This window comes from Meleagris gallopavo, chromosome 13 (assembly GCF_905368555.1).
Source record: "Meleagris gallopavo chromosome 13, MGAL_WU_HG_1.1, whole genome shotgun sequence".
In the NCBI taxonomy this organism is placed as follows: Eukaryota; Metazoa; Chordata; class Aves; order Galliformes; family Phasianidae; genus Meleagris; species Meleagris gallopavo.
The window spans coordinates 1,588,602-1,602,294 of record NC_139416.1 but is presented as its reverse complement, the minus strand read 5'-3'; the positions used below and the strand labels follow the sequence as shown (position 1 = coordinate 1,602,294).

General features: G+C 44.0%; 1 protein-coding gene across 3 annotated transcripts in view; it reads left to right on the top strand.

The window, feature by feature from the left end:
* Window positions 1–13,611, top strand: part of CTCF (CCCTC-binding factor) — a 30,193-nt gene extending 16,582 nt beyond the window's left edge. For 2 of the 3 annotated variants that reach the window (XM_085234590.1, XM_085234589.1), the window contains exons 2-11: window positions 449–1,241; window positions 1,899–2,069; window positions 2,901–3,034; window positions 4,171–4,291; window positions 5,094–5,243; window positions 6,818–6,978; window positions 7,396–7,578; window positions 8,015–8,150; window positions 10,672–10,839; window positions 12,034–13,611. In XM_085234590.1, coding sequence (XP_085090716.1) covers window positions 461–1,241; window positions 1,899–2,069; window positions 2,901–3,034; window positions 4,171–4,291; window positions 5,094–5,243; window positions 6,818–6,978; window positions 7,396–7,578; window positions 8,015–8,150; window positions 10,672–10,839; window positions 12,034–12,215 — 2,187 coding nt within the window. In that variant the 5' untranslated portion in view covers window positions 449–460 and the 3' untranslated portion in view covers window positions 12,216–13,611. The remainder of the gene's footprint in view (window positions 1–448; window positions 1,242–1,898; window positions 2,070–2,900; window positions 3,035–4,170; window positions 4,292–5,093; window positions 5,244–6,817; window positions 6,979–7,395; window positions 7,579–8,014; window positions 8,151–10,671; window positions 10,840–12,033) is intronic. The other variant, XM_085234591.1, reaches the window with a different exon arrangement.
* Window positions 13,612–13,693: the final 82 nt, after the last annotated feature.

The following is a 13,693-nucleotide window of genomic DNA, read 5'->3' as shown; positions in this document are numbered from 1 at the left end:
AGTTCTCAAGCTTAATGCTTCATGTCAGCTCTTTGCCTGGGACAGTGTGTTACTTTTGTGTCTTTAACATGTATAGCCAAAGACAGATTCTGATTCTACTAATCTAAATGAAGTGAAATCCTAAGGAGGCTCAGTAGAGAGTGAAATTACAGTAGATCTTGCCTGTGGGATTTGCAGTTCTTAAGAATTGAGACTGCATCTCACTTAATACTTCTCCTTGCTTTCCAAATAACTGGTGGGGGTGTCTCACTGCAGACAGCATCCTGTGGTTGCCTTGGTTTATGGTGGCAGGAGGCTGGTAAGGAGAAATCCTTTCGGTTCTCAGTTGGTCTGCTGGATGTAAGGGCACTGCAGCGCCTCGGTTAGGCCGTTTGCCTTTCAGGAGGGTTTGTGCAGCTGCTAAAAGACACGGGATGATTCCCAGCACTCATTCTTTTGTTTTTTCCAGCAGGGAGGTGAAATGGAAGGTGAAGCAGTCGAAGCCATTGTGGAGGAATCTGAAACTTTTATTAAGGGGAAAGAGCGAAAAACCTATCAGAGACGCCGCGAGGGAGGGCAGGAGGACGAGGCTTGCCATATAGCACCCAACCAGGCAGACGGAGGGGAGGTGGTGCAGGATGTCAACAGCGGTGTGCAGATGGTGATGATGGAGCAGCTGGATCCAACTCTTCTTCAAATGAAGACTGAAGTAATGGAAGGTGCCGTGCCTCAGGAAACGGAGGCTACGGTGGATGACACGCAGATCATAACGCTTCAGGTTGTTAATATGGAAGAGCAGCCTATAAACCTTGGAGAGCTTCAGCTGGTCCAAGTACCCGTTCCAGTGACTGTACCCGTTGCCACCACATCTGTGGAAGAACTTCAGGGAGCTTATGAAAATGAGGTTTCCAAAGGAGGCCTGCAGGAGGGAGAGCCCATGATCTGTCACACCCTGCCTTTACCAGAAGGCTTCCAGGTCGTGAAGGTGGGTGCTAACGGTGAGGTGGAGACACTGGAACAAGGGGAACTTCAGCCACAAGAAGATCCCAATTGGCAAAAAGATCCAGACTATCAGCCACCAGCCAAAAAAACAAAGAAAAACAAAAAGAGTAAGCTTCGCTACACCGAGGAAGGCAAGGATGTGGATGTCTCTGTGTACGACTTTGAGGAGGAGCAGCAGGAGGGTTTATTGTCTGAGGTCAATGCAGAGAAGGTGGTGGGCAACATGAAGCCACCTAAACCAACAAAAATTAAAAAGAAAGGTAAGCTGCGAGTCCATTTTGAAAATGCGTTTGTTGGGGGGGAACCTTGCAGTATGGTCGCAGTGACTCAGTAGATGCAGGAATAAAGCAGACATGCCAGTGTCCCTTGCTGCCTCATTTAATAGCACTCAGTTCTGCTATTTCTCAGGCACGTAGGCTGCAAAGGAGTTCATTTGCTTCAGTGTGATGCTGTGATATTAGTATCCCCATATAACTACAGTTGAAAAGATTCTGTTTTCTGCTCTAATACATATTTAAGACTTTGCGTACATGTTTTACATTAGGAACCAACAGTGCAATTAGCTTTGTGATTTTTTTTTTTTTTTTTTTTTTTTTTCCCTAAACAAAGTGCTGGATAGGGTAAATGATGTAAAATACAGCAGTATGTACTTTCCTTTTGGGAAATTTAAACCTGTAAATTAAGGAACCCTTTTCAGTGTGGAGCAGGAACATTGAGTGCTGGCATACGAATGGAAAATTCAAGCCAAACTAGTCACTGCCTGTGTTCCTAAGGATGTACAACTGGATGTAATGGTACAAGATTGTTTCTCACATTAGCTAAACCTCCACAGTGTTTCCTTTTCCCTGCTGACCTATTATTATGTTATGCAGTAGACCACAGTACTCCTAAGTAAAGATGATTTCCTTCATGGCTAGGTGTAAAGAAGACATTCCAGTGTGAACTGTGCAGTTACACTTGTCCACGCCGTTCCAACTTGGACCGCCACATGAAAAGCCACACTGATGAAAGACCACACAAGTGCCATCTCTGTGGCAGGGCATTTCGGACAGTCACGTTACTGAGGAACCACCTCAACACTCACACAGGTACTCCTGCTTTTGCCTGCTTTGTTTGTGGGATTTGCTCTGCCTTTAGAACAAAAACAAAGTGATCTTTCTGGTTCCAGTTACAAAACAAGCTAAGGAAGAATCTGTGCAGTGCTGCTGTTCCTTTCTCATGAATGCAGGTGTTCTCTGCCTGGCCAGGTCACGTGCAAACCTCATCTGTTCTATACACAGATTTTAAAAAGCCAGCCCTGGATCCTGCAATGAGCTTAAACTTAGAAAAAAAAATAATAATAAAATCCAGTTGTGTTGGATGTTGGTAGTTGTATCCTAAGCATTGTGTGGCCATTGCTTCCTGCAGAAAAGTAAGATGAAGAAAGAAGCTGGAGCTAAGAATGAGAGAATTGAAAGCAGAAGGGAGGGAGAGAGAGGAATAAAAGGGTTATAAAGTACATCAGTATAACTTACTGGTATGATCTGTAGAATACTTCTATTGCTCTTACTTCAGTTCTAGTGTACAAAGGCAATTAAGCAGTGATGAAATTTAAATGATCCTCTTGTGACACTTCTGCAGGAGAGTAGAAAAAGCAATAGTTCATATCCCTCGTTTGCTCTGCCTGCTGTGCCCACATTGTGTCTAGCTGAGCAGTCTGAGGTTTGTGAGTTACTGAGTGATGTGAGAATAAGGGAGTTTGGTTCCTTGTGGAAGGGATATTCAGTCCCTAAGAAGATCTTCAGTTCAGTATTTATACGAAGGTCATATTTATGTTCCATTCAGCTCTCTAATCTTTTGTACCATGCAAAAGACGGTGCCGTATTTTCTTCTGTTACTCCACCTGAATGCCTCCTTCCTTTTTTGCTGCCCGTGCTCAGGTACTCGCCCTCACAAGTGCCCAGACTGTGACATGGCCTTTGTGACCAGCGGGGAGTTGGTTCGGCACCGCCGTTACAAACACACCCACGAGAAGCCCTTCAAGTGCTCCATGTGTGACTATGCCAGTGTGGAGGTATGTCAGCTAACTGGTGCTGAGGTGGTGTTTCACTAAATAAATCGGTCTTGAAGAAGATGAAAGGAATTGTAGCATGCTCCGTGTTGAAGGAGGCAGCCCTCTCCTATGTAGGCCATGCATTTAGAGCACAGGTGTCCTGCAGTTCTAGGGCTGTGCATTTGACATGTTGGGGTGTCTGCAGCCGAAATTACAAGCCTTTGCTTCAGTCCTGAAGCAAAAACAGCTTTGCTTATATCAGACAATTGCCTAATTTACTCCAGAACATGCAGTTCTGCTTGTTCGCTCTATCCTGTGCAGGACTGTTACTTGTGCTTCAGGACAGCCTTTATATTGTAACAGAAATTACAGAGCATGGTAGGGAAAAGAAATCTGAGCTAGGTGAGAGATGTGATTTAAAAAATGCAATGTGTGCAATGGAAGGTCAGTGGGTAATGTTGAGTAGGGAGGTCAGTCTTTATCTCCGTGCTGTGAGTTCAGTGCTGTGGTTTGAATGTCAAACTTGCAGTGATACTCCTGGTATGAATTCAGACCAAATTTGTTTTAACGTGAGCTTGTGCTCCCTTGTGCAGACAGCAGTTCTCGATGTATGCAGCATGCTCATACTTGAGTAGAAAATGACTTGGTTCATGTCTTCTGGATAAAAGCAGGAGAGAAGTTTTCACCTTGTTGATTGTAGATCTAGGATTGTTTTTACCAAGTTGATCATCTCACTCAAAGTAACTTAGGAGAAAGCACCCTCTGGGGAGAAATAAATGGTGAGGAGGACACTATGCTACCCTTTGTCCCCACCTCCAGAATTCCTTAGGTGCTTGCTCTCCCAGAACACTTTCCTGTGTCTCTCCGAGATAACTTCACATTTTAGCATCTCCTCAAATTTACATCAGTGAGGTGAGAATGAGGCTGTGTATGAGTGTGCATTGAATGTGGGAACAAGCATCAAGCAAGGCTAGGAGCATCATTGGGAAGTACAGCGGGAGGGGGAGGTTATGTGCAGCATGAGAATAGAATTGAAATGTGCTTGCCTGTGTTTGCTTTATTGGCAAGATAAAACGAAAATCAGTCACCTTAAATTCTCAACTGCCTTGTTGTGCTTTCAGAAATCAGACCTGCTCAAATGCCTTTTGTTCCTTCAGGTTAGCAAATTGAAACGCCACATCCGTTCTCACACTGGGGAGCGTCCGTTCCAGTGCAGCTTGTGCAGCTATGCCAGCAGGGATACCTACAAACTGAAGAGGCACATGAGGACCCACTCTGGTATTGTTGACATGTTTTTTAATTTTGGTGGCTTCTGTGTTTTGGTGTCAGAGTGCTGAAACTGGGTGATATATGCTGACACTCTTAATTGGCAAAGTAAACGTTTATTTTATTTCACGTAAAATCTTTATCATGGTTTGTAGCTGAAAAATACACACTAATTTATAAGCACCAGTAAATACATAAGCCAGCAGGAATTACTACTCTGAGAAGTGAGCTTGGAGGATTCTAATTTCATTGTGAGGTAATAAAATACAGCCACTTGTAGTAAGCAGAGAAGAAATTTCTTCCCTTATTAGTGCTCCAGTTGAAGATGAGCCATTTTCAGTTTCATGCTCAGCATGTTTGCAAAAGCATCTCATGCGTGTAGGGCATAAAGATCCTCAATTTTTTCTTTGATGGAAATAGCAGTTGTGTTTAGCACGGAGTGTTGGCTGGAATGCCAGGTTGATTATATGGCTAAAATTGAAGCGGGGGGGAGAACTGCACTTGTGATTTGAGTTTTTCAGAAGCTCTATCCCTCAGAAAATCTGCTTCTGCTTGCTGTTTTCTGGCAGCCTGCAGGTAGGTCCTCTCTGCACTTCCTCCAAGTAAGGATATTAATTTAACTGCTGTGCTTAAAGAGTAGACTTGAGTTTCTTTGTAGAAAGATGCGTACAAGAACAAAAAATTCTAGAGAAAGAGACAGAGTTACTATTTCTGCCTTCTGTCTATTGCAACTTTCTGAGAGCTTGAGGCTGCTTGGTTAGATTTTATTTCAGTAAAAGCACTTGTGCTATTTCTTTTCCTTCTGCTACTGTAGGAGAGAAGCCATATGAATGTTACATCTGCCATGCTCGCTTCACTCAAAGTGGTACCATGAAGATGCACATTCTGCAGAAGCACACGGAGAACGTGGCCAAATTTCACTGTCCTCACTGTGATACTGTTATAGCGAGAAAGAGTGACTTGGGTACGTACCTCAGAAATGTGCTCCTCTGTTGGAAGTGCTGCAGAAACCTTTTCCCTGAATTAGAGTTCATTTGACCCAACTGCTGTCTGCTTTTTAACCTAACAGTTCTGGTAGCTGTACCAAACGAAGCGCAGGCTTAGATGTGGGGTTTGTAATACATGCTTAGCTTCCCATAATTGCTGCAGACTGAGGTTTTTCTGTTTCTTTTAACCATTTGAAAGTGTAGGATGCATTCCAAGCATACAAGGCAAGTTATTTGCAGGCCCATAGGTGTGGACTGAAAACACCTCTTAGACATGAGGCATTTATTCAGGCTAGCATGTGGATTAGGTCTGAGAAACCAAAGGTCAGTTGGCTTGACCTCCTGCATATTGGAGGCCGTTACATTTATCCACATGCATCTTCACCCAGCTAATGGGCTTGAATGTGAACAAATACTTTCATTTTCCAGGAAGTGGAGCTGTGTGCTACAGACAGAATAGGAGAGACACAATTGCCACAAAAGCCCTGAGTCCTTGCAGTAGAGAGTGTTATCTAGTGAGCAGTACCCAGTGATTCCAGCAGGCAAGCTCTCTGATGTACAAGAAGGTGAAAAATAATGTCAGCCCAGAGCAGCTGAGAAGGAAGAAGCCACCATTTGGCAGAACTTTCAGTCTGTAAGCAAAATACCAACCACGTAATGGAAAGGCAGGCTGCCTTCCAATTAAAACGAATGAGGAGTGCTACAATGAGGGGTGGCAGCCAACTGCTGTCAGGTGTCTACCAGAGCAATCGGAACTGATTTACAACAGAAAAAAAAAACCTGATGTTAGCAGTGAAGAATTTCTCTTCTAATAGCGCTTCAGTCTACAAAGGGCTGCTTTGTGCAGCTGTGGTGTGCTCTCAGTTGGAGTGTTTTGAAGAAATGACTAAAACCTCTGTTGGGGATTATCTGCTGGTATCCCTATTGCCTTCTAGCCCTGTCACTCTGACTTCTAATCCTGCAGAAAATCCTGTTTCTGAATGTTATTACCTGGCTTCTGACTGAATTCAGGCAATTCACAGTAGAGTGGTCTTAAGTGGCTTGTGGACTGTTTCACTTCTATAATCTTTGTGTGTTGCATAAGCATTGCTGGCAAAAATTCGTGTTCTGCTGTCCTCCAGGAGAGTCCTTGTGGATGTATGCTGACAGAAGCAGACCTGGTGTCCCTGTTGTCTGCTCTGTTTTGAGGCTAACGTACATTGTTTGAAAAATCCATTTAAAGTGCTGCTTCGTTTGCATATAATTTGTTAACTTAAATTACGTAGCATAACATCAAACCCTTTATCACTTGGAAATGCACTGTGCCAACAGATTGCTACCAACTACTAAATCTAGAATCTTGTGGCAAAGCTTGGCAGAGAGATTTCTGCCTATAAATCGTTCTGGTTGCTTTTATTTGTGAGTCTTATTTCTTTGGCAGAATTCTGAATTAATGGTTCACTCTCCCGACTTGAACCCAAGAGTGCGTGGAGGAGAGTAGTGCCAAGGGACCGTGGGCTGGATTTTCCACGGAAAGCCACGGTGATGAAAGCCTCTGATTCTTTGCTCCTAGGTGTTCATTTGCGAAAGCAGCATTCCTACATCGAACAGGGCAAGAAGTGTCGCTACTGCGACGCCGTGTTCCACGAGCGCTACGCCCTCATACAGCATCAAAAGTCTCACAAGAACGAGAAGCGCTTCAAGTGTGACCAGTGTGATTATGCGTGCAGACAGGTAAGATGTGCTGCTGGCTCCCCTCGGGAGCTGCAACTCACAAAACGTCAGGGAGGAGTCGCAGCTGTGAAGTCGGTCTGGCTGTCAAGATGAAATCAGCTCTCCCTTTCTGAAGGGAGTGGGTGAAGGAGGGTTCGGGGGCCTTGCCTCTTGGTGTGGTGCTCGCCTATAGGGAGCCCCTGGAAAGGGGGTAAGGCACAGTGCTGATGTATCTGTTGATAAAGAGTTGGTAGGAGTCTACGGAATGGGAATAGCTAGGATTGAATGTCCTGTCAGTCAGGATGTACACCCATTCCTGCAGAATCACCTTTTTCTGCTGCTACTCTTAACCCAAAGTTTTGGGCTCTTCCTGGCCAAAAATCAGCTCTTCTGTGTCTGAGTTCCCAGGTTACTTTTCTCGTCTTGCTTGTCCCTCAGGAGCGGCACATGGTCATGCATAAACGGACCCATACTGGAGAAAAGCCTTATGCCTGTAGCCATTGTGATAAAACCTTCCGTCAGAAACAGCTCCTTGATATGCACTTCAAACGATACCACGATCCCAACTTTGTCCCTGCTGCCTTTGTCTGTTCCAAGTGTGGTAAAACATTCACTCGCAGGGTAAGGGAATACACTGTTCTGAATTAACATTGTTTTGTTTTGGAGTGGAATGAAGGCTGGTGGGGAGGGGGAACAGAGGGAAGGGTGGTTGAGGTACAGGGACTGTACTGACATTTTAAATGCAGCACTTGCTTCTTTCTGGGAGGACACCTGAGATAATTCAGAACTAATACTGTTACGTATTGAGATCAAAAGCAGTGTGAAAATTCAACTTCATTCATAAAAGTTATTGAAATGAGCCATTTTCGCTAATTATTCTTCCTTTATTAAGAAAAAACCCACAAACGCACACAAAACAAAAAACACAACAAGTAGGTTATCAAAAATATGTTTATAAATATAGGGCCAGAGTGCTTGATCTCAATTTCAATGCATGCTTTGTTTTTTTTTTGTGTTTTTTTTTTGTTGTTGTTGTTCCCTTTCTTCCATGGAGTAGAACACAATGGCCAGACATGCTGATAACTGTTCTGGCCTAGATGGTGGAGAAGGAGAGAATGGAGGAGAGACAAAGAAGGGCAAACGTGGCCGAAAGAGGAAGATGCGCTCTAAGAAAGAGGATTCCTCTGATAGTGGTAAGGAACAGAGCAGTACATACACCTGGGATTCACTCTGTTAGCTGTTTGTTTGTCCGTTTTGTAGGTAACTGGTAACTGAAAGGTGTTTATATGGTTGGTAAGCTTTAAAAAACAACAACAACAACAACAAAATAACAGTATATGATCAAGTACAGAGATGACTGCCTGTAGGGGACAGCACAGTTTCTGCCATCCTGTCCTCTTCTAAAGGCTAAGTAGTTGGGAGGGGGGAAACACAAACACTTCTGTAGCCCCTTGCCTTGCCTGCACAGTCCCTGTTCTTCCTGCTTTTGTGTGTGTTTTCAGCATCCCGAAAGAAGCAGTGTGTTTCTCTGCTGTGAAATGTCATGTGCTCCTCTTCTCTGCTGCAGGAAAGCATGTGGCATGTCTGAACAACCAGCCCCAGTGTTGAAAGGCTTGGCTGCTTCTGTTAGGAAAGGATGGGGGCATCCAAGAGAATGATAGAGAGAGTGCTGGTAAATTCATGGGCTGTTGTGAAAGTCCTGAGCAATTACAGGGTTCAGGGGGCTGTTGGTGCCTTCCACCTGACATGTCTTTGCACGTGCACTGATGTTGGGAAGATGGCTGTTGAGGGGCACCTGGCTTGCCAAGTCAAGTGCCAAAAGGTGAATTAAGTGCAATTCAAAATAGAGTGACTGCTGTCTACAGGCTTCTCCAGAGCAGGGAGGCAAACTGTTTCTGCAGATAGACTCCTTGCCTTCACTGAGGTATTCTTGATGAAGGAAAAGCTCATAGTCGTTCTTCCTGCTGGAAGAAAAACCATCATATCTTCAGCAAGAAAATCCAGATGGGGTGTAAAGACCAACCAGATCAAAGATGATTCTCCTAAAGTAGTATTGCGAAGCAGTCTTTCATCTGAAGTTCATTTTGTAATTAATGAAGGGATGTAGGTAGGGAACGTATCTGAAAATCTTAAGTGACAGACAGGTTTTACAGGAACTTGGACAAATGTGGTCAAACTGGTGGTTGTGCAAACCCTGACAGCAAAACTCTAACAAGAAGTCATTTCTTAAAGTCATGTTTGTACAGATATTTGGGAGCAGCGTGGTGTAGTCCACTGCATCAAGCGTGGGTAACTAAGAGTTCATGTAAAACATGGCAGTATTTAGGGGACAAAGTAAAATAACCATCTTGATAGAAACTAATTAAAACCAAGTGATTCTGGGAGTGTCTGCTTTTAACGTTTGGTTTGTAGGCTTCTAGTGAACTTTAGTTGATACGGTGGGTGTGGGCTGCAAAGCAGTTTGTGGGGAGGCTGGTCACAAGTCATGCTTGGTAGGTGAGCTGATGGATCTTGTGGCTCAGACTCCCTGGCTGACACAGCTCCTGCAGCCTTAGATGAGCTGCCAAATTTGGGCTGACTTCCTCAGGAGTCACCTGATGGCAAAGCAATTCACCAGAATGAGCTGAATAGCAGTAAGAAAGCAGTTCTAACTACGTTCAGCTTTAGCATTTGGTGTTCTTATCTCTTGATCTGCAGCTTCATGAGTTTCTACAACTTCCACATTTTCTAGAAAATGGTGAGCAAAGCTGTGACAAAACAGGCCCTTGTGATGAGTCACCTTGCTCACATGCAGGGCGTCCTGAGCACGTTGATGGTGCTAACCATGGTAACTTTACGGAGTGCTTGGAGGTGTAAGGTTTGGAGTGATTAGCTCAGTTAACAGTATAAAAGCTGCAAGAAGATACAGCTTGCTGTGAGGCTGTTGGAGTGGAATCAGTCCCAAAATGCAATAAGATGCAGTGCTGGATGGGAGCTGCATGGCTTTAAAATATACTGCAGTGCCTTGGGGAAGAGGTTCTGGGGAAGATCCTTTTGTTCACTGGTTGGTACGTTGCTGTTTGTCAGTGGCATTGGAAAGCACAATGTGTCATCTACAGAACTGTGTTCACCTCTAGTGCTTAAGAAGCCCCCAGTTCTGTGTGGTCCTGTCACATTCAACTTAAGATTTTCAGTTCCTGGACATAAGTTCCATTTAGGGAGCTGCAGTGCTGGTTTCCTACTCATTTAGCAACAACAACAAAAAAAGACAGATACGGCACTGTTGTTTCTTGAGGGCTGGGACTTGCTTTTGATCACTCTCGAGTTCTAGAATGTGTCATAGAGACACTGAGGTACCTGCTGCCAGGTGAAGTCTGTTGAAAAATATATCCAGGTGGGACTTCTGGGATCTAATTGTTCCTAATGAGCATGGAATTGCCCTGCAGCCCGTTATATGGTCTTCCCATCCTGCCACTGTCTCTCTCAGCTCATTCAGAGGAGCTTTTATTGCATAGCCTAACATAGAAATAAAAAAAAACTTGACTGAATGGCAATTCCTTGCCTCTAAGGTGAGGTGACAGACTGACATCCACGCCACCAGCTTCTTGGCAGAGAAAATTTGCATTTTGTTCTGACTTGACTCCTTATGGCTGAGGATTTGGTGGTTCTCCTCTGTAAGTGGGTATTTCAGTCTTGTTTGAACTGAAGTCTGACTTGATCCAATGCTTCTTCTAGAGGAAAATGCTGAGCCAGATTTGGATGATAATGAAGATGAGGAGGAGACAGCAGTAGAAATTGAGGCTGAACCAGAAGTTGAGCCAGAGGCTCCTGCACCACCTCCCAGTAAGAAGAGGAGAGGGAGGCCACCAGGCAAAGCTGCCACCCAAACAAAACAATCCCAGCGTAAGTCACTTGTTAAGCTGCTTGAACTGCTTTTGTTCTTTGATTGGACCATTCTTATAAGAGAACTTCTCTCAATGAAGCTTATTTAAAAAAAAAAAATTGAAAAAATTGCACTTGTCTGTGCTTTGCAAAGGCTGCACCATTGGCTTGAAATGAATTGCGAGTGTTTTCTGGTCATGAGGAAGCAGGGTTGCTTCAGACTATGCAAAAAAGGAGAGGATGTTTTTTCTTCAGTATTAATCCAACTCCCAGATGTGCAAACTGCACATTTCTTTGTGTTATTGTGCAGTTACTGTTTACGTAACTTTGTACAATCACTGTGGCATTCTTAGCACAGATGAGCGTCCTTCAGGGTTGCATTTCTGAGCGTGCAGATGTAGCCTCAGCTCTCTGGAGTTCTCTTCTTAAGAAGAGAAATCAATAACTGTGCAAAGCCGGAGTTAAAAATACTGGAACAAAGCAGAAAGGGCAAATCCTTTCCTGCAGAGGGTGATAGCTCCCTGGGGCCGGGCTGTCTGCTCAGTGCTACAGGTGGCCTTCCTGCATGACAGCCTGCAGAAACTTCTCATGCCGACGTAGTCACAGGTGTGACTGGACTTCCCTCACTTTGAAGCTTTGCTCTTCACCATGAGTGAAGAGGAGCTGGTCTGATCTGCTCCCATGCACATCTCTTGTCTCATTGGTTGGCTGCTGTGCAAGATGCATTGTTTGAATATGGTCTTAAAGTTGCAGCGTTCCTACGTTTGTACTGTTAGCACATCTTCGTGCAGGAGTGAGGAGGTTCTGTACTGTGAGAGTGGGGAGGTGCTGGAACAGCTGCCCAGAGAGGCTGTGGATCCCCGTCCATCCAGGTGTTCAAGGCCAGGTTGGATGGGGCCCTGGGCAGCCTGGGCTGCTATGAAATGTGGAGGTTGGTGGCCCTGCGTGTGGTGGAGGGTTGGAGCTTCGTGATCCTTGAGGTCCCTTCCAACCCAAACCATTCTGTGATTGTGTGAAATGGAGGGTTTGTAGATGAGTGAAGAGGCTCGAGTCACTCTCCCCTGAAGTGGGAATGCCTTCGTTGTGGGTCTCACCTTCTTTTTCCATACAAAAGTCCTAAGTACGTACTGAGAAGTCATCTGATGAGAACAGCTCTGGAACTGGCTAAAAAGCTGTTGTTTTCTTCTCTCCCCCCTTTGTTTTCTGCCCCTCCAGCTGCAGCAATCATTCAGGTTGAAGACCAGAACACTGGTGAAATCGAAAACATTATAGTTGAAGTAAAGAAAGAACCTGATGCAGAAACAGTAGAGGAAGAGGAGGAAGCTCAGCCTGCTGTAGTGGAAGCTCCAAATGGAGACCTCACTCCTGAGATGATTCTCAGCATGATGGACCGGTGATGGAGGAGGACCACGCCGGATGACTGAACTGGCCTGGGCTGTGTTTAAGCGGCTCAAATCTATTTTTCCTTTTACCTTTTTTTCTTGGCTTTGGGAAATGCATCATTTTAGACCATTTTACCAAACATACTGGGAAATAAAACTTCAAAATGATGTTAGAATGTGATTTAACTAGAACTTGCTGTTTTATGTTAGCATTACAGGATCATGGAACATTAGGAAATGCTTCGGAGTCCATGAGGGTTTCCCGTGAGGTGCTTGATTAGTTTTGTTCTGAACTGCATTGTAAACAGGGTCCTCGGACGGCCAGCTTTACGTGCAACGAGTTTTATGATACAGAAGTGGAAGCCTTGACTAGAGTATGTGGTAAACCACTCCGGACTTTGCCCTTCCAGTTCCCAGAGTCCTTGAGCCTCCTTCTCTCAGTAGTGTTTTTAACTGTAAATGCAGACTTGGGAGGGTTCTAGACTTTTTAAATGTTTTTTGCTTACCCCCAACTGACTAGCTCTGGTTCTCCAAGTCGGCTGCACACGGTAGTTTTGGCATGCTCCAACTGGTTTCTGTCCTTAATATGCTTTGCTTTCTGCAAAGCATTTCTGTAATGGTCAAGCTTGTAAATAACTTTTTTTTTTTTTTTTTACATTTTAATCTTTTTCCATTAATTAAGAGGTATGCAAAAATACAGTTGAAATAAACCCCTGGTATTTTAATTCCTTTTGAACTAAGTGATAAGAGGATCAATAGTGTAAATGTTGGAAAAGCTGTTGATAACTGATCACATAGAGGAGATGTGTACCCAATGCTATTGCTTGTGGAACAGCAGAAACCCACAGGTGAAAGCTGGTTTTAAAGCACACAAAACCAGCGTTGGAAACATGTAAGGAACCTCCTTTTTGAGTTATAACCTCACGACTACGTTTTCTTTGCTCTATCTTGTAGTTGTATTTTGTGTTTATGAATCCTTTGTTAAGACAGAAGTGGTGAGTTTTAAGTGGGTCACTGCAGCCCTCAAAAACCTGGGCCAGGAAATTTTAATAGGTCAGTAATTACACAATTTTGGATCTCTAATAAAGACAAAAGGAATAATGTGAAATACAAATGATGCCTGTATATGAAACTGTCACATGTTAAAATATGTAAGCTTTTTATAGAGCCTCAGTCTTGCTGATTTCAAACAAATTTTTCTTCTATGTATCGCTTTTAAGAGAGCTATCAGTTTAGCTATCAGACTCTAGGTTGATGCATTTTTGTACTTAGCTGTACTGTGTGATATTTTTCATTATTTTAGGAAGCCAACATGGAAAAAAAAAAAATACTGTTATAAAATATGTAATGGGGTTTGAAAGCTGGGAAGGAGAATATACTGCTGTACAGCTAATAAATAATAATGGATTAAGGCGTGTGCTCGCTGGCTGCTTTCTTTGGGCTGCACAGCCCCTCCTGGAAGGGTGCTGCAGGACAGAGGGAGCAGGGAGCAG